Below are 20,467 nucleotides of genomic sequence, written 5' to 3' on the forward strand. Positions count from 1 at the left end.
AGAATGGGGGAGACTTTGATCAATAACCATTATGTATGTATGAAAATAAAATACATTTTAAGGGGCATAAATTGAAAAGTAATTTGCTTATTAAAGACTTTCAAAGCCTAAAAGACCGAATTTCATCAAGATAGCTTGTTCTAGGTCAGTGAGACCGTCATGACTGGGTCTCCGTGTTCATGCAGGAGGCTTTCCAAAGACGGAAGCGGGCAGTAGCAAAGAGAACTAAATCCAGAGAAAATCTACAGCAGCTGCTGACATGCAGCACAGAAGGCCATACAGAGACACTAAGACGACATAAGGCACAGGGACTGACCTCTAACCTCTACAACCATCTAACGAGGTCACTATGAAGATGCCCAGTCTGCAGAGGGCGCTGTGGAGAACTGGTGACTGTAAGGAATGTGCCCTGACCATACAGCTAGTAAGTGGAGGACTGTGGATTTGAAATCTGACAAACACTAATATGTATTTTCATGACCTCCCAGGGAGCCAGACCAGGTTATTAGGTCACCAGGCCATCCAGATGAGACTTGGTTAAACATGTTAAATATGAGTATATACATTACTTTGGGAAAGGTCAGGTAGTCTTTACTAAACTAAATATACACCTACCTGCTATCTACAAAGTCCCACTACCAGGAATCATAGATGTTTATGCAGGAACAACCCCCCTACCCACCCCTACACACACCAATGTACAGGTAAGAGAGAAAACAACTTGCCAAGGCTAAACACCTTAAGTGACAGAGCTGGTGCTTTCTAAAGGGAAAGAGCACAATTATTTGATGTTGAAAGGGTAAGAGGCAAGTATTATTAAAATTAAATTAAATTTAAATTTAAATTTTGGGGTTGGTAATACATGGAAGCATTTTTTATGTTGGGAACTTGAATCCTATGTCAGTATCTCCACTGTGACACGGCTCTAACAGGGACAGCTCCAGAGACCGTAGTCCATAACAATAATTTGCTTCATCCCAGCAACTTAAATAGGGGTAAGAGTCTAGGAACAGAGTGTAAACAGAAAGGAAAGGGGCTGTTAAAACCAAAACAAACAAACAAACAAACGAACAAGTGGCGTTCCTTTGATCTAAGCTCATTAACCCACAGCACTCCTTGAAAAATAGTTATATCTACAAGAACTGCATTTATCATAATTAAAAAGGTTTAAAAATGGGGTTGGGGATTTAGCTCAGTGGTAGAGCGCTTACCTAGGAAGCACAAGACCCTGGGTTCGGTCCCCAGCTCCGAAAAAAAGAACAAAAAAAAAAAAAAAAAAAAAAAGGTTTAAAAATAAATGAAAAGATTATGGTCCAAGGCAATGGTTCTCAAATTAAGAGAAGTCCATTTAGCCCATTATCACAGGAAAAGGCCTAGGTTAAAAGAAACCTTTACACATGATGTATGTACGTATGTATACATGTGTATGTACTAATAAAGCGGAAGCTGGCAGATAACCTTTGCCCTAGGAAACTGGTGTCCATATGGGATGGAGGACAGTGGAGGTAGACGTACTGGAGTGAAGAAGATCTAGAGAAAACTGGCCCAGGCAGCCAGAGGGAATAAAGAGTAGTGAGGACAGAGAAGCCAAGCCAAAGAGATCAGGAGAGCCAAGCAGCTGAAGAGGGCCAACTTGGTCCACTCTTGTCAGTGAGTCCCTCAACAGACACACCCTACCTCCCTCTCAAGAGAGCCAGAAGTCTTCACTCTGGTGCTAGTGTCCTGCTTCATTCATGTACCTGAGAGGCAACGAGTCAGCCTTCTTTGATTATTCAGGCCTGTACTCTGGCCTCAAGTGTATATTTCAAATACAAAACCAATAGAATGATTGTGTTGTGCACGTGTGTATGTTGGGGGGTGGGTGGGTATTAAGACCCAAAGGCAGAATTTGGTGCTCAGAGGAAGGAATTAGAGAAAGTCCATTTTAAGTCCTTTTGACTCATGAAGACAATGTTTTAAACTGCTAAACTGAAATGCTAAAAAGGGTCTTCCTGCAAACCAACGAAGTTCTGCCTGGCGTCACCCCTGCTCTCTGCCAGATGATGCTGAAAAGTCTCACCATCAACTGTTTACTAACCCACATTATCAACGTTGTAGTCTTCCTTACTCACTATTTTCAACCAAGGTTTATGATTCAGCATTCAGTTCTGGTGGTAAACACTTTCCTAGAGATCTGAGCTCACCTTTCCCTCCAAGAGGACACAGACGAGCTGGGCTAGCAACACAGCAGCATCTAAATCCATTATATTTACCTCTAGTTCACCTTGTGCCACCACAGAAACTGAGCACTCTACTCTAGGCCTTCCTTTTGTCTCTCACTCCTAGGTACTTCCTGAACCTGCCTTTGCTTGTCCAGTTCTTGGACGCAACTTGGCTGACCCCAGAGGCCCTGTTCTTTCTAAAATACTCTTAAGTTCTTTGGTGGGGCTGATATTACCTATGTTTCTATATTTCAATACTAGACCACTACCCTGGCATCCACATGTAAAATCCTGGTTCTCCTGACTCAGGTGCCATTCTCCACTTTAACTGCCTCTCTGTAGTCAGACTAGACACTTCTTTAGAAGAACATTTCAGTCACTGCTGCCTCTGGCCTGAAGTAGAACTTAAATATTTCTTGCAGGAATGTGGAGAATTCAGCAATATTTGTTTACTGAATAAGTCATGTCCACATTCATCCAAGGGAGAAACCTGGTCCAATGGTCTCAAGGTCTGCACTTCCCACCACTCTCTATCACTCTTTCCAATCCGGCAGCTCGTGCTTTCTCAAGGACGGAAAATGACAGCTGTGCCTGCTCAGTATCTGTTCACAGAAGCAAGGTCCTCCCGAAGTTACCAGGTTTATATTATCTCCTGGTTATAGCTCCAAGTTTCAGTATTACGCTTTTAAACTGGATTATTGATCAAGATTACTAAAGTACGCTTTTAACCCTTACTATTTGTATACCAAGTCTCATGTTTGTCATACTTTCTACTTCCTAGTATCAAACAAGGAGACTCAAAGAAGTATCAGCACAGGTCTGTTCTCAGTGAGATGAGGCTGTGTCCCCTTAAGAAGTTAATTCAACTCTAAAAAGCTGGGCTCTAATAGTTACAATTCACACCTTATTTTGCTAGCTAACTTTTGTCTGCCTACTACTGTTTGGTAATCTTAGTAATTAAACTCCACACGCTTCTTAGAGGCAGTCTGGTCATTTTCATCAACACGGATAAAAAGATTGTAAGGGATTCCTTTTTCACAGTCTTTTTTTTTTTTTTCAACATTTCCTTTGGCAACACAAAGTCAATTTTTAAAGCCTTTATTATTGGCGTGCCACCTGTTAAGTCCCTTCTAGTTAATAAGAAGCATGATTATTTATAGCTAAATTTGATTAAATTGTAAAAAAAATCTGTCATCTCATTTTAATTTTCCTTGATAAAATTCTGAACAAGGAAATGAGAAAATTTAAAGATCAGAATGCATTTATATGCATTTTTCTTCAATGGAATGTTTTTGTTTTTGTTTTTGTTTTTTAAAGAATGGATGTTATTTTTAAAAGAGGTTTTACCTTCCCCTTGCTTCTTTCTCCAATGCTGGAGATTATCCAAGCCAAGCAAATACTCCATCCACCTCTGAGCTATACCCTAAGCCTACTATTTTGTGTTGCTTCTAACATTTCAGAATCATGGTTAAAGTAAAGATTTTCTTGATTTCATATACCAAATACTAAGTATTTAACTATCTCATTTAATCCTTTTCTACACTGTGAAAAATGAGGCTGAACTTGCTCTGAGATCCTAAGTGGTCCAGTAGGAATTTCAATCTCATTCTATGAAGACCAAAGCCCTTTCTAGCCATCCCTAAACTGTATGACTAGAGTGTTTTGGCTCCAGCATTCACTTTTCATTTCATACCCTGCAATTTCTTGTAGGTCAATAGTCCATGTGACCCAATGCCAAATACTGACAAAAGGAACAGGATCAGTTCCTCCTATTTATGTAACTTGACCCGGATACAGCTAACAGTAATTTTCAAGTAAAATTCTCAATCTGCAGCAAAGTACAGCAGGGTAACTCTATAGTCTCAGCACTCAGGAGGCTGACACTCTCTAATCTCAAGTTCGACACCAGCCTAGACTACAAAGCAAACCTGCACTTTATTTATCAAGACTAGAATGCAGACAGACACCAAACAGAACTCTCTCAAACAACAACAAAAATCCCACTCGGCTCACTGTTACTATACAGAAGCTTCAAATAACCCCTGACTAAAGCTATATAATAGCTTACCTTACAAAATATTTAAAAATTAAACATGACAATTACCTTAAGAACTCTAAGACTGCTTGCATATTAAAAATAACAATTTTGCGGGTTTGGGGTATATTCTACGATGCAGTTAATGGTTCCTTTCTGATGGATATACGTTGCAAGAGCTTTGGCTGCCTGCTTTGTGCTCCTGGCCAGTTAAACTCTAGTACCTGCCCAGGAGCTAACTCAGATCCTCGAATAGATCACACACACACACACACACACACACACACACACACACACACACACACACACACACACACAGAGTTATTCTTAAAGTGCCTTGGCTAACTCAGTGACTGGAGACTCCTAAATCTTCCCCTGCTACCCCAGGCCCAGTCAGAAAAGTGGCCAGTGGAGGTTGGCTTTATTTTCTCCAAGACTGGTCCCCCTTTCCTCTCCAGTTCTCCTGATTCTCCCTGTGTCCTACCCATGCGACTCTCAGTGTCCCAGCCATTGGCTCCTGGCAACTTTATTGATAGATCAAAAACTAATTGAGGGTAAGGACCTTCAGTGTCAGTAAACACAGATTCCTGATTAAATCAATGCATCAGATCCAACATATAACAAGGACACGTGCTCTACTATGTTTACAGCAGCCTTCTTTATAATAGCCAGAAGCTGGAAAGAACCCAGATGCCCTTTAACAGAGGAATGGATACAGAAAATGTGGTACATCTACACAATGGAGTACTACTCAGCTATCAAAAACAATGACCTCATGAAACTCTTAGGCAAATGGATGAACTAGAAAATATCATTCTGAGTGAAGTAACATGGTAAACACTCACCGATAAGTGGATATTAGCCCAAAAGCTCGGAATACCCAAGATAGAAGTCACAAAACCAAATGAAGCTCAAAAAGTAGGAAGACCAAAGTGTGGATGTTTTAGACCTCCTTAGAAGGGGGAACAAAAATACTCACAGGAAGAAATATGGAGACAAGTGTGAGCAGAGACTGAAGGAAGGGCCATCCAGAGACTTCCCCACCTGGGGATCCATCCCATATACAGACACCAAATCCAGACAATATTGCTGATGCTAAGAAGTGCATGCTGACAGGAGCCCGATATAGCTGTCTCCTGAGAGGCTCTGCCAGAGCCTGAAAGATACAGAGGTGGATGCTCGCAGCCAACAACTGAACTGAGAATGGGGTACCCAATGGAGGAGTTAAGAGAAAGGACTGAAGTAGCTGAAGGGGTTTGCAACCCCATAGAAAGAACACAATACCAACCAACCCGACCCTCGGAGACTAAACCCCCACCCTGAGAGAACACAGGACGGCTCCATCCACATATGTACCAGAGGGTGGCCTTGTCAGGCATCAATGGGAGGAGAGGCCCTTGGTCCTGTGAAGGCTTGATGCCCCAGTGAAGGGGAATGCCAGGGTGGGGAGGTTGGAGGGAGTAGGTGGGGAGGTGAAGGAGCACCCTCACAGAAGCAGGTGGGGGGGGTAGCAGGTTTCTGGAGGGGAAACTGGGAAAGGGGATAAGATTGTAAATGTAAATATCCAATAAAAGGAAAAAAAATCAATGCATTAGAACCACCCTCTACAGATGTGTGGTTCTTTCCCATCTTCCTGATCATAACAGAGTAATAGGAGATCTTGTACACAGATTCGGACATCTGTCAGAGTCTATCTTAGGATAAATTCCTGGCAGGTAAAACTTTTCTGTGGTGTTTACTATCAACTGAGAGAAATCCAATGTTTAGGCAGAAGTATTGCTTTTCCCATGAGTAACCGACACAGATGAGAATAATTTCTCCAGCTCAAGCTCCCCAACAAGGGCCACCTAGAGGGTAGGCTTTCTGATACCCACATCTCCCTATGTAGGATTCCAAAGGAGGAGACTGGAAAAGAGTGGCCAGTCCCACCCAACGCTTACCTTGCATGGGTCCCAACGCAAGACCGAATTCATATCCCCCGAGTCCCCCCATCCTAGTTTCTAGATTATCATCCAACTCTATGAAAAGAAAGGCCATGTATTAGAGACAGACCGTGCGAGAGGCAGAGGCACATTTCTACATCTCCCATCTCACAGCCGTACTGCCTGGTATTCTGAAATAGGAGTACCAACTCTATAAACTACCATTGAGTCACGCGGGCTACAAATAGTTTATAGTTAAAAGAATACGTCCAGGGCCAGTGAGTAAAGGTGATTGTTGAATTTGCCTGACAACCTGAGTCTACGTCTGACACCCAGGAGCTCCCCAGAAAGGTGGAAGGAGAGAAGTGACTTCATAAACTTGTCCTCTGACCACTATACATAAGCTAGTCCACACTCGCCTACATGTAAACATCAGGTGTACATGTACATACGTACACACACACACACACACACACACACACACACACACACACACACACACACACACAGGGAAAATGCTTTTAGCAAACTAAATATCCAAGAATGACTAAATGTAAACTATTGAGAATTGGTGACATCGTTCTGAAAAACATGAAGAGCTGTTCCAAAAGCGCTTCCACCAGGCTCATTAGTGCTCCGATTCAGTCTAATTACACTGCTCCTATACGGACATGACTGAAGCGAAAGGGAAACTTCCAAGCACTAGTCACCGAGAGCTCTGTAACTCTGTGGAGAATAAAGAGCAGAAGAAACTGGCAACCATCAGAGGTCAAAATGTGGCCACAGCAACAGACACAACGTGTAAAAGAAATGGGACCACTCACCTGCTTCTCTTTCTTCTGTATTTTCATTTTCATCAACTTAGGGAAATATTTATTTCTATGAAACATAAAAAGGCAAAGATTATGATAAATCCCACATAAAACATTTACATTCTCTCCAGATTAACTGTTTAACTATGCCCAGACATCTAAGTCCACACATAGCTCTCACCAGATCCAATATATTGTTCCAGATGAGGTGAAGTAAAAAAGACATACAGTCTTTAGAGATCAGGTAATTTATAAAAGATGCTGGAATATCAAAGCTACCAGGTAACTAAAACCAGAAATAAAAATAAACGGTATAACTTTATCGATGGAAATGAGGAGAAAGTATAAACAGTTAACCTTCATTCTTTTGGGGGGGGGATAAGTTTACCACAGACAAATCAATTAAAATAATAGAAATACAGGAAATAAAAAGATAGCTCAATGGTTTAGAGTAATCTTGCCTAAGAGTGGATCTCGGGTTGACACTGGTAGGGAAGCACACTTTTCCATTTCCTTATGTTTCTGTTGTTAAAACCATGTACATACTACGTGGTAAGTTACAGTGCAACAGTTCATAACTTGTGTAAAGGACTGAGTTATTCTCCTCAGGTCGTACCCCATCATCTGGTGCACAGTGGCCGTTCTGGTACAGGTTTCCCAGTATGGCTTGTGAGAACCTCAAGAGTCCGGCAACTGAACCTGGCCCAGAGAGCCCTGTCTCAGGGACTGAGTGCATCACTAAGGACAAGTACTACCTGCAGATCCTATATCCGCACACACACAAAGTGGAGGGTCACAGACTCTTGGCTTCTGGCTCTAGGATAGAGTTAGAGATTGCCTAACACATTACCAGAGGCATATATCACATCAGCACTAATCACATCTGTATGAATGTGAAGTGTGGGGATTAATAGACCTTTAAAGAGAAGAAAGTATCTGAGATGCTGGGTATGTGTTCCTTGGCTCGATTTACTTATATTTATATTCATAAATCCTAACATAACTTTATAGCTCATATATATATATATATATATATATAACCACAGTTGGTCACAATTATTTTTTAAAATTAAAAGTTTTCTTTGAAGTACATTTTCTTAAGCTGTGGGCCATGATGACATACAGGGTTATGTAAATGAATGAGGAGGTAAAAAAGTGGCAACATTAAAAGGTTTCTGAATGGCAACTACCAAAAATTAGAATCAAATGTATGATGAAGCCAGGTTTCCTGGCAGAGTCTGCCTATTTGTGTCCCACGACTTCCCGCACCTTGGTTTGGAGCACACATCTGTTCTCTGCACTGCACTCACCTCGCATGACTAACGACCTCTGGCCCCAGGCAGCACAACTATGATGCTGCGGGGCTCTCACTGCCATGCAGAGTTGTCGTCTTCTTCTATAGAAGCACAATGGTTTCAGTATAGAAAACTAAAACTCTAGTATTTTCCTATTACTATTTCCCAGCATATAAATATCACATTAGTGTCTCTTTGGAGTGCTTTACTTTAGAATTTGATTTTTAAAATTGCTGCTTGAGTTGCTGACCTGAGTTTCATAAAAGAGTGATTTGGTAAATTTTGGCTTGGGATAAGGGCACAGGCGTTTCTGTCATGTTGTACTATGCATTTATGAGAAGCAGCATTCTCAGCAATGACTGTTATAAAATCAAAACACTGGTCAAAGGCTAGGGTGACGGCTTAATGGATGAAGCGCTTGCTGCGCAAACAGTATGATCTGAGTCTGAATCCCCAGACCTGTGAAAGCTGGGCACAGTGACATGTAGTGTAATTCCAGAGGTCCTATGAGATGAGAGGCAGAGAAAGGAGAATCCTCAGAAGCTTGTGGGCAGTTAGCCTGGAGACTGAAGCTTAGTAACAAACAAAAACCAGAGACACTGCATAGGTGCACGCGCGTGCACACACATACACACACACTCACATAGACACACACAGACATAGACACACACACAGACACACACACACAGAAATAGACACACACACAGAGACACACACACACAGAGACATACATAGACACACACAGACATACACACACAGACATACATATACACACACACAGACATAGACACAGACATACATAGACACACACACAGAGACATACACACACACACAGACACACACACAGACATACATAGACACACACACATACACACACAGATATAGACACACACAGAGACACACACACAGACATAGACACACACACAGACATAGACACACACACAGACATAGACACACACACAGACATACATAGACACACACACAGACATAGACACACACATAGACATACATAGACACACACAGACATACATAGACACACACACAGACATAGACACAGACATACATAGACACACACAGACATAGACACACACACAGACATACATAGACACACAGACATAGACACACACACAGACATAGACACACACACACACACACACACACACACACACACACACACACAGATATACAGACAAAAAACCCCACCTTTGTAAACACCTAAGGTGCTGTGTCTTTTAGATGCTGAGCCAGAATTTAATTCTTTATGTAAAATACATGAATACATTCTTCTCATTGGTACACAGATCTGCTTTTTATCTTTACAGAAGGTAAAGTATGTATAACAACAGCTGCTTTAAAGTAAATTCCTTATGATTTACTATCAGTAAAATTTGCCTTATGTACTACCTATTTTATATCCATGTATTCTGGAGTCACGAGAGATAAGATTTAAGAAATGTGCTAATGGCTTATGCACCAGGCAGGGCAGCGAGGCAGACCACTGGCTCATCAGTAGCGGACGACGCTTTGGGAGTCAGTCAGAGTCAGCACTGACGGTTCACAGTGACTCATCCCAAGGCAACCATCAGTCCCAGAGAAGGAGAAACCACCCTCAATCACAGCAGGTAAAACCTAAAAAGAATATTCTTCTGCAAGCTTCATTATAGTTCTGAGTAAGTTATGCTAACACTTTTTCCTTTTAATTCAACTTCAAATTATCAAACTCAGAAAAATCATAATTCTCAGCCACTAACTACCATGTATTTCTTGAGCATTCCAGAAAACTCTATATTCTCAACTTATCTCACAAACTACCACAAATTCTAAAATTAACTTTTAACATTAATTTCCCCTAATAAGAAAGGTATTATCAACCTAGACATATATACCAAAATTTCTGCCCAATAAAATGAAATTATTAAAAATATACAGAAGTTCTATCAGCACCAATAAATTACATTTAACATATAAAAAACTGATCCAAGAAAAAAAAGAGAGACCAAACCAAACCAAATACGATCACAAAATATCCCTTAATTTTCATTTGGTGTCACAAACAAGGTCAGATAAACAAATTCCCAGCGTTATCAGGGCCCTATTCACCACACAAATGGCTAAATGGCACTTTCTTTTTAAGCTTTCTGTTCAGGCAAGGTGCCCCTAAATCTCTAAACGCTCCTAACCCTTTTCACTCACCAGTCCCACTTTAAGGAATGAATCACAAAGAAAGGAGCAGGGAAGGATGTGCCTGAGCAGTAAAGGATGACTTAGGGATGAGGGGTGGGGTGCGGGAAGACACCTCCTGCTGCAGAGGTTCTTGGGCTTCTGTCATCATGAACACAGGGCGAGGGAGGCATATTAGCACAGGCTAGGAAGGCTGGGAAGAGGCACAAGTGTTTCCCTTGCCTATACTCTGAACTCAAGGCAGTGCAGGTCATGTGACTCTACAAGTGTGATGATTATTCTTGGTTGTCAACTTGTCTCTAATAAAATTAACTAAAAATTAACTAAAAGCCAAATGACACACCTGTGGGGCGATTTTTTTTCTTAATTAACTAATTTTAAGTAGGAAGACTCACTTCTAATCTGAATCTTTGAGGTGGGAAGATCCACCTTTAATCTGGGCCACACCTGCTGGTAATCTACATAAAGAACATGGAAGAAGGAAGCTTTCACTCTGCCTGCTGTGTGCACTCTGCCTCCAGTCCAGTGTGCTTGCGCTCTCTCTCTCTCTCTCTCTCTCTCTCTCTCTCTCTCTCTCTCTCTCTCTCTCGCTCTTTCTCTCTCTCTCTCTCCCTCCCTCTCTCTCTCTCATTTATTCTCTCACTCTCTCACTCTTGGAGCCTCCCTTCCAGTATTCCAGTGTATACTGAAGACAAGTTGAGACATCCAGCCTCATGAACTGAACAATTACTGGATTCTCAGACCTTCTGTACACAAATATATAAAAGTCCCAGATACAAATATAAATGAGATTCATTCTATAGGTTGTGTTAAAGAACCCTGACTAATACAAGGATTAACTGTTCCAGTTCACTGAAAAGAACCCTTAAAATCATTACTGTTAGTTCATTTCTAGATGCCCTATAGGTTGCCACAAACCTGTATGCTACCACCCCATAAAGTAACAGTAGTTAGTAACATCATAGCCACTTCAAAACACTGTGTGGTTCCTAAGCACCGTACAATCTACAAACATCCTCTTTGATGCTACCTCTACTTTTTTAAAGGCTTTCTGATAACATACATTAAAACGCAAAACAAACACACAAAAACCCTAGAACTCATCTTTCTGCGAAGTTGAACCAGGAATGGCTTGTGCTTCTGCACATATTAGAAAAGGTTTTTGGTCTCTGTTGCTGTATCACCATCACTCAGAAGTTGTGATTAGATCGTGACTCAGTAAAGAACAAATCAAGTAGTAATTTCAGAATCTCAACACTTAATTAACAACATAATTTATACATTTCAAAGAGCTCACAGTATGTAAACCAGGAAATCTGTCTTGGGGAAAAACTAACTGCTGAATCACAAGAAAACTGGTAGGAGTCTCAGACTCTCCTCACTGTATCCCAATTCGTAAGTGCTGCATGTAATATCTTCTCCAAAAAGGTATATCGCTAATAACATAAAAAGCAAACAACATAAAGTTCCCTTCTTTCCACTAAGAAAAAATGAGTGCCAGGTTCCAATAAAATATTTTTTATTATTCTCTCTAACTCAAGTGTTCTTTTCAGTAGTGAATTTTTTTCAAATTCTTCAAAGCTCTTCTACATGCTAAGGATGAAAGGGAAATGTTAAGTCTTTGTTTTCTTTAGTTAAAGCACTATACTTCTGGTACAGGAAGCCTCAGTTAAGCACAGCATTACAACGTCTTCAGTCTTAGCCAAGGTGTTTGGGGTAGTGTTTGAGGGCACTGTGTTAAGTGCTGATGTGCACAAGGGACAACGAGTGTGTTGTGTTCGAAACCAAGGCTGCAGTGAGGCTGGCCTGCAGATGGGTGGGTATTGCCAGAGGCACCCTGGGTTCATTATATATTTGATTCTGAATTAACTTTTCTTCGTCGTATGTGACATGCATGCGAATGTAGTTGCCGCAGAAGGCAGAGGTGTTGGACTTCCTGGAGCTAGAGTCCCAAGCAGTTATGAACTACCTCACCTGGGTGCTTGGAACTAAATTCAAATCTTCTGCAGGAACAGTTCGTGTTCTTAACCACGGTTCCCAACCACCAGAAAGTTTTTACTGCTACAAATATTTTAGCACCTCCCCCCCTTCACACACAGTTTAAGAACCTAGATTTTGGTCACAATGAGGACCCAGTGGTTAAGACCCCTCAGCTTCCCCTTCCACCTGTGGTCATTAGTGCTGTCAACTGTTGGCAGAATTCAGATCACCTGGAAGATGGGCCTCTGGGCCTGCCTGTTATTCCATTAACTGATGTGGGAAGAGCCATCTTAACTGTGGGTGGCATCATTCCTTAGGCAGGGATCCTGACTGCAGAACATAAAGAAAGTAAGCACTAGCTTGTCTCCATCCTTCTGTCTCCTGATTTGCCGAGGCTGTGTTATCACTAGCCTTAGTGCCCCTGCTGCTTTCCTTTCCTTGGCATGATGTGCACTGAACTGTCTGTCAGAATAAAAAAGAACGAAGACATCACATATTTACCCTCATGACACAAACAAACGGGACAAAGATACTTCTGCCTCACTGGGTGTGAAGCAAATTACAGGTGTTATTAAATATCAAAAATTTGAAGTGTCAAAAATCAGAGTTTAAATCCAATGTCTGAGAGTGATTAGGCATGAAGATCCCTTCCAGAGGTTTCACAGACTGTCAGATGGTGACACCTACCCAGAGGGATTAGGAGGACAGCAAGCTATGGCATCCGTTACACAGTGGACACAAACTACATGGCAGCTACAGTGCTGCCGAGCCTTAAGTCAGGTAAGGTGGCAGCACTCCTGAGGAGTCCCTGGAAGTCCAGCCCTGACAAAGAGTCTCCAGTAGGAAGGCAGTTTGAAGTAGGACCAAAGTATAATGACCATGGTGGGGGGTGAACTTTGGTAGTTGTAAGATTTTAAAATGAAGAAACTAATTTTTTAGCACAAATTTACACCCTTTAGGTGTGTAATAAATATGAATGGTGAGACCTATTGGATGGGGGCATTTCTGTTAGATGAATATTAAATTCAAGCTTAGTACATGTATTACTTTGCAAAAGGCCAGAGTCCAATTCTTATCCCTCAGCTAACTTCCTTTTATGCCAGAGTCTCGCTGCTTCTTCAGAGGTGTCTTTTCTTGTCTAACAGTAACAGTACCTCCCCTCCTCAACTTCTCATCTCACTGTAATCCTGTTTCTTGAGGCTTGTTTCTCTCTGGCATTTTCCTTTTGGGCTATGAGTTACTACATGTGTCTTCTATACACAGCACAGGAAAGTTAGCCATTTTACTCATGCTATACTTCTAGGATCTAGAGTCTCATGGGCTTGTAGTGAGATGCTCAAAGAACATTTGTTGAATGAGAGGTTCATTTCCCCTAGTTTAAGCGAAAATCACTAATTTCCCACTTTCTTCTTTCAACAAAGAAATAGTAGCAACTGTAACAAACCCTCTACACACCATCAAGTCTTCCTTCTGTCATTCGCTTCCCTAACACTGCTGTCCTCTCTGCCCCGGTGTGTGGGAGAGACTGTCTGACACAAAGAGTGCATACTCTAAACTTTGGACTTAACATAGGAACATTCACTCATCATTTGAAACAATCAAATTAATGCAAAGTGCTAACAGAGAAACTCTGTGGGATAAGAGAAGGGGTGTTTGTACATAAAAAAACTACTTTAAAAATATTACAAATGTTTTTAAAATTTCACACAGTATACTTTTTTTTTTTTTTGGTTCTTTTTTTCGGAGCTGGGGACCGAACCCAGGGCCTTGCGCTTCCAAGGCAAGCGCTCTGCCACTGAGCTAAACCACCAACCCCCACACAGTATACTTTGATCATATTCTTTGCTCTCCAACTTCATATTTTCTATCTCAAAAAGAAAGAGGGGGGGAGGGGGAGACAGGGGAAGAGAGAGGGAGAGAGTGGGAGAGAGGGAGAGCGAGCGAGCCCTGTTTTGTGTTGGCCAACTACTTGTGGACGTGAGGTCTGGAGTGTGGTTGAGGTAACCAGTCACTCCACTGGAGAAAGTGGACTTTTTTTTAAAAATAATATGTAGAGTTTTGGGTTTTTTTTTTTTTTTGTAAGATTTATTTATTTTACTTCATGTGAGGACACTGTCGCTGTCTTCAGATACACCAGAAGAGGGCATCAGATCCCATTACAGACGGTTGTGAGCCACCATGTGGCTGCTGGGAATTGAACTCAGGACCTCTGGAAGAGCAGTCAGTGCTCTTAACCACTGAGCCATCTCTCCAGCTCTCTCCTAGAAGCTGGCAGCTGCAAACAGCTTCTTAGGAGTGGTGCTCCTAACCACTGGCTTCTTGAAAATTTTTTCCTGATTAAGCTCAGCTTCCCTTTATAGGCCCCTCCTCTCAAATGTCACTACTTCCAGGACTTAATCCACTCACACCACCAAGATTCTTGCAAATTCTATTAAAACTCCCAAGCTTTTCTACATAATGACTACTGTGAACTTATAAATCCAAGTCTTGTTTGTACCCAACCTAATCCCAACCAGTCCTAGTTAGGGATCACACAGGCATCCCATCCCCTCTACAAGTCTTGAAAATTAACCTCCAAAGCACTATGTGCATCCCCATGTTCCTGTTGTAGAGTGGCGTTCTGCAACCTGCCTCCCAGCCCCAAACTCTTTTTGGTCTCTCTTTCTTCTAACTTTTTTGTAATTCCTGAACCTGTGGTTCTTCCCCAACACACTTTGGTTTATTCTCAAGGCCTTGGGCATCACTTCCTGTCTGCAATAGCCTCCTAAGGGCCTCCTACACTCAGTGTTGTCTGTCTATTGCCCTCACTCTACCATTTTACTGCTACCAAGAATATTTTTTCCTGAAATGCTAACACAGTTGTTCTCAATCTTCCTAATACCCTTTAATACAGTTCCTCATGTTGTAATGACCCCCAACAATAAAATTATTTGTATTGCTACTTCATAACTGTAATTTTGCTACTGTTATGAATTGTAATATAAATATCCAATATGCAGGATATCTGGCATGGGATCCTTGCAAAAGAGTCATTTGACAGCCCCCAAAGGGATCCTGACCCACAGGTTGAGTACCACTGTGCTAACAAAATCAGATGATAGGGCTTTAGTAGGTACCGTTAGTTTTGTGTTTTGTTTTAACATAATATTTTTATTCGTTATTTGGAAACTTTACACAATGTACCCTTATCATACTCTCTTCCCAGTACTCCCAGGTCTACCTCACCCTTGTGATATCCCCTAGCAAAAGAGAAAGAAGAAAAAGATGCCAAGGCCAGTTTATGTTGCTCATATACTAAACATAAGGCAAATTCCCAGTGGTCAGCCCCTTAAAGAAAACTGAGTCCTTCCCCACTCATACCTCTATCAGAGGCTGCCAACTGTTAAGAGCTACACTTCAACATCCTTGCCACAGTTTTTAAAAAGTTCTATTTATGGCTTCCTGTCTAGACCATTTCTTTAGGGGTGGGGGTGTAAGGGGAGTGAGGTTGTCACAGAAGTCTTCTATGTCTCTCATTCTCAACTGGGAGTCTGTAGCCATCAATATCACCGAGGAAGAAGCTTGCTTGCCTTGTACAGTCAGCAGCAGCACAGACTGTGGACTTCCACATAGTTTCTGGCTATGGCATGGACCACAGACATCGACATGACCTCAGGTGGCAGTAGACCACAGACATCAACTTGACCCCAGGCTGCTGCTGGGTCATGGACACCAACATGGCCCCTGGTGGCAACACAGACTACAAACATCCACATGGCCTTTGGTGGTAACACAGGACACAGACATTCACATGGCCCCCTGCCTCAAAGCAGGATCAAGGACACCAAGATGGCCCTTAGTGGTAACATGGACCATTGAAGTGGAAACTTAAGGGTTCTTTAGAAAGTTGATTAGATGTTCTTTTGCTGGGGCAAACATATGAAGGAATGTTTAGCTGAAGTGGACACAAGTGAAAGGTTAAGGCAGACTCAAGAAGGAATGTTTCACTGAAGCAGACACAGGAGAGAGGATGCTCTACTAAAGCAAGCATGTGAAAGCACATGTGATGAAGGATTCTTTGCTATAAACATACATATATTGGTCCGCCCTACATTGTTTAGTTTAGTTGCACTTGTCAGGACTCCATAGAGAGAAACACAGAGAGAGAGAGAGAGAGAGAGAGAGAGAGAGAGAGAGAGAGAGAGAACTTCTGGTGGTTTGCTCCAGTTTCTTGCCAATTCTGTGAACTTGGGCTGATTGGCAGAGTGATGACAGCTGAGACAAATTCAAGACCCATGGGGCATATGTGTGTTTGGAGGCTATAAATAAAGACTGGACAGACAGTGAGGGAGGCTGAGCTTGGCTTGCAGGTAGAGCTGGCTGTGCAATGCTTGCAGATCTGGAGTCTTCGTGGATCTTCGCTTCCCTGAGAGAGGCACAGCAGAGAACGTCTGGCATCCCTCATGCTGACTGACTCGAGCTGAGGGTGAGGCCCAGCTGTCTCTGCTAGGTTATGTCACTGCTGCTGATTCATGTTTGCTATCCCAACTCTACCGACTAGACTGATGGTGTAGCCATGAAGTGTTTGCAAGTAGATCAAGCTGTCACTGCTAACCTGTGTGTGAACTGCCAATTTCCAGACAGCACAGATGGGAGCTGAATCAAAGAAACTGTCTAAGCAGGTCCACTTCCCCAGAACCCTTTCTTTTCCATTACCTCTGGTAGATGGTGGGCTACAAGGAAGACTAAAGCATTTGAGGACCATCGTTAAGAATAAGGTTTATGGGTTGGGGATTTAGCTCAGTGGTAGAGCGCTTGCCTAGCAAGTGCAAGGCCCTGGGTTCGGTCCCCAGCTCCGAAAAAAAGAAAAAGAAAAAAAAAAATCAGGTTTATAATGGTCCTAAATTATTCTTAATACCTGATAAAATCTACATAGATGATAGCAGTTGCCAAGCTTTTGAGTGTGTTCCCTGACCAGAGAGAATACATCACCTCAATCAACCACATAATAAAGATGATTGCCAGGGACCAGGAAACAGATAAGGTTTGAAAAAGTTCCACGTTTCAGACCATGGACATAAACATAGCCTTTACCCTTAAATGTAGAGCAGAGTCCTGCATAAGCAACATGTACCCTAGTCCACATCTATTGATTTGGCATCATTTTCCAACCTAAATCCAATAATACTAAACAGGACCTGGCCACTCAGGTTCCTGCTCAGGCTTTCTCTGCCTGGAAAATTCTTCCAACGCCCTTCCGTATACGGCATCTGAGCCTTCAGAACTTGGTTCTGGGTAATGTTCTCTGCCTGCCTCAAACCCCATCATCTGCTCAGTAGCCCCTCACCCCCGGGAAACATCTGAATGAGTGGTATGTTTCTAAGATGTTCATGTCAAAAAGTGCTCCTCTTGATGTCTCATTGGCTAGGAAACCATGAGCTGGAGGGCACTGTCCTGGTCATTTGCAGGTGGCATTTCTTCCCTTTTGAAAGCCTTCACAAGCACTTTTTTCTTCACAATAATAGGCCTTGAAACTATTTTTCCTACAATGTTGGCACATTCTTTTACAATCTAAGTCCTTTCCACCAGAAAGATCTTGTATTATTTCTTCCTAACTCCCTCCCTACTTTTCTAATAAATGCCTGCTCTGTATATGAATAGTGGGTCTTCCAATTCCAAGGCACACTTCTAATTCGTTCTCATTTATATTCTATTACTATGTTCATTCTTATAGTTCTCTGCCTTCATCCTGCTCTATCCCTTGCTTTATTTCTGTGAAATTTCTTCAATTTTACAATTCTTTGTTTTAAACAGCTAATTTTTAAACATTCAATAATATATTTTGTGTTCTGTTTTTATTATCGTCTAAGCTTGTGCTAGCTCAACAACAGTGGAAGGAAAGGTGTTCAGATGACGAGAGGTCACTCTTTTCCTTCAAAGATAACCACACGAGCTAGTGTACATGTTTTTGTACAACTATAATATATCCAAAGTGATGTGAAGAAAGGCTTTTCTGCTTTGACGGTTTCCTTGTACTTGATCTATGGGTGAGAAGTCATATTTTGTATTAAAGGTAGCCCAATTCCAAATATATTGAAGGGCTTAGACACAACCTGTGAATGTGCAATGCTAGGGTTAAGCGTCTTGTACATGTTGTGCAAACAATCTACCACCGAGGGACATCCCAAATGTATGATTATCACCGCCATTAACTTAAAAGTCCACTTTAGGGGCCGGAGAGAAGGCTGAGCAGGTAAAAGTACTCATTACTCTTAGAGAGGATGCAAGTTCAGTTCCCAAGCACCCTCCCTGGGTGACTGAAACGGCCTTCAACTCCAACTCCAGGGAAATCTCTGCAGGCACCTGCACTCATGTGCACACACCCATAGACACGCATACATACAAATAGCTAAAATAAATCTTGAAAAACTACTCTTCAAAAGAAAAGTGTTCAAAGCATTCCGTGTTTAGAATAACTCCTGCAGGTAGGTAATATAAGCACAAAGAGTCGTGACTTTAATCCTTGTCCATGGGGAAAAATCAGCAGCAGTAAAGACAGAAGCAGGAACTGACCCAGGTTACCTGGAAACGCTTGTCACTGGATTAATGTACCAGATAAGAGGTTTGCTGTAGACCGACTGTGATTATAAGGTTTTTCTAATTAGATCAATGTCCTCAGGCTTTTTAATTACTACTGACTTTATCCAATGTCTTCTGTTGCTAGAATTCTTTTTTTATAATCTTGATGTGACACAAGTATATATAAAATTTTCAGAAATGTCAGACACAAGTACATAGAAACATTTCAGTAATGTCACATTCATATAATCAGAACTGAATGCAGCATACCTGTGTGCACGTGGTCAAATGTTTTCATTTTTATTTTTTTATTATGTGTATGGATAAGTGCGTGTGAATGCAAGTGCCCAGAGGCCAGCAGAGCGGTTCAGATCCCTTGGAGCTGGAGTTACAGACATCCCAGACATCACTTCTATAGGCAGCAGCAAAAATGACTAGGCCTTTCCTGAGCCATCCAGGTCCCATCGGGGCCTTTGCTTCCTTCCTGTTCTTATTCCCTATACTATAATGTCAACCAGTAACAACCAGGAATGAACATGTTCTTATACCCTATACTATAATGTCAACCAGTAACAACCAGGAATGAACATGTTCTTATACCCTATACTATAATGTCAACCAGTAACAACCAGGAATGAACATGTTTGTACACAGAGCTGAGGAAAACAGTCCACTGATAGTTAAGCCCACTCAATATTCACAGTTCTGAAAATCCAGGTGATAATCCCATATGGCAAGACAAAGGGTTTTACAAACACAATCAGCTTCAAGCTTCAGAAGGACCCAGCAGTAAGAGTGCTATATCCTGTCTCCTAACTCTTTATGCCATCAGCAGAACAGTAACATCTACAGACTTGGGAGTGACGTTACCTAAGTTCTGAATATGGATGCTACATAAATTGGGCTACTCACCAAGTCTTCCTGGTTTTGTTTCAATTATAGAATTTGTATAAAAAATGGTATCAGATGATGATATAGATTTTTAAAATTATTCTATTACACCTACACAAAATAACTTAAAGTGATTTAGGGTATTTCTTCTTGCATAAAAATATAAACATTGATGCAAAATACTAAATAAAATACTCAAAAACAAAATCAGAGAACACATAAAAAAGATCACTTTCCATGATCAAGTAGGCTTCTTCCACTAAAATCAGGGACAAGACAAGGCTGCCCATTCTCTCCATACCTATTCAACTAGTCCTTCAAATTCTAGCCAGAGATTAAGACAACTGACGGAAATCAAGGGGACGCAAAGAGGAATGGAAAAAGTCAAAGTATCAAAAAAAAAAAAATCAACAGACCTCCTATTTACAAACTCAAACAGGAAACTCATCAGGAGCCAGTTGTGGTGGCGCACGCCAGTAGATTTGCTGAAGGAGGCAGAGGCAGAAGGAAACTCATCAGGAAAACAACACCATATTTACAGTAGCCACAAATAATACAAAGTATCTTGGGTAACTCTAATCAAGCAAATGAA

General features: G+C 41.5%; 1 protein-coding gene across 19 annotated transcripts in view; it reads right to left on the bottom strand.

Annotated features, from left to right (window-relative positions):
• Window positions 1-20,467, bottom strand: part of Chd6 (chromodomain helicase DNA binding protein 6) — a 161,277-nt gene that overhangs the window by 105,704 nt on the left and 35,106 nt on the right. For 17 of the 19 annotated variants that reach the window (XR_005501897.2, XR_005501896.2, NM_001107797.1 and 14 more), the window contains one exon: window positions 6,983-7,037. The exons of 1 other annotated variant lie outside the window; for it this stretch is intronic. Coding sequence is in view for 16 of the 18 variants with exons in the window: in NM_001107797.1 (NP_001101267.1) it covers window positions 6,983-7,015 (33 nt within the window). In the remaining 2 variants the exon portion in view is untranslated. Of the gene's footprint in view, window positions 1-6,176; window positions 6,255-6,982; window positions 7,038-20,467 lie in introns of all 19 variants that reach the window. One more of the 19 variants, XM_063283864.1, reaches the window with a different exon arrangement.

This window comes from Rattus norvegicus, chromosome 3 (genome assembly GCF_036323735.1).
Source record: "Rattus norvegicus strain BN/NHsdMcwi chromosome 3, GRCr8, whole genome shotgun sequence".
Classification (NCBI taxonomy): domain Eukaryota; kingdom Metazoa; phylum Chordata; class Mammalia; order Rodentia; family Muridae; genus Rattus; species Rattus norvegicus.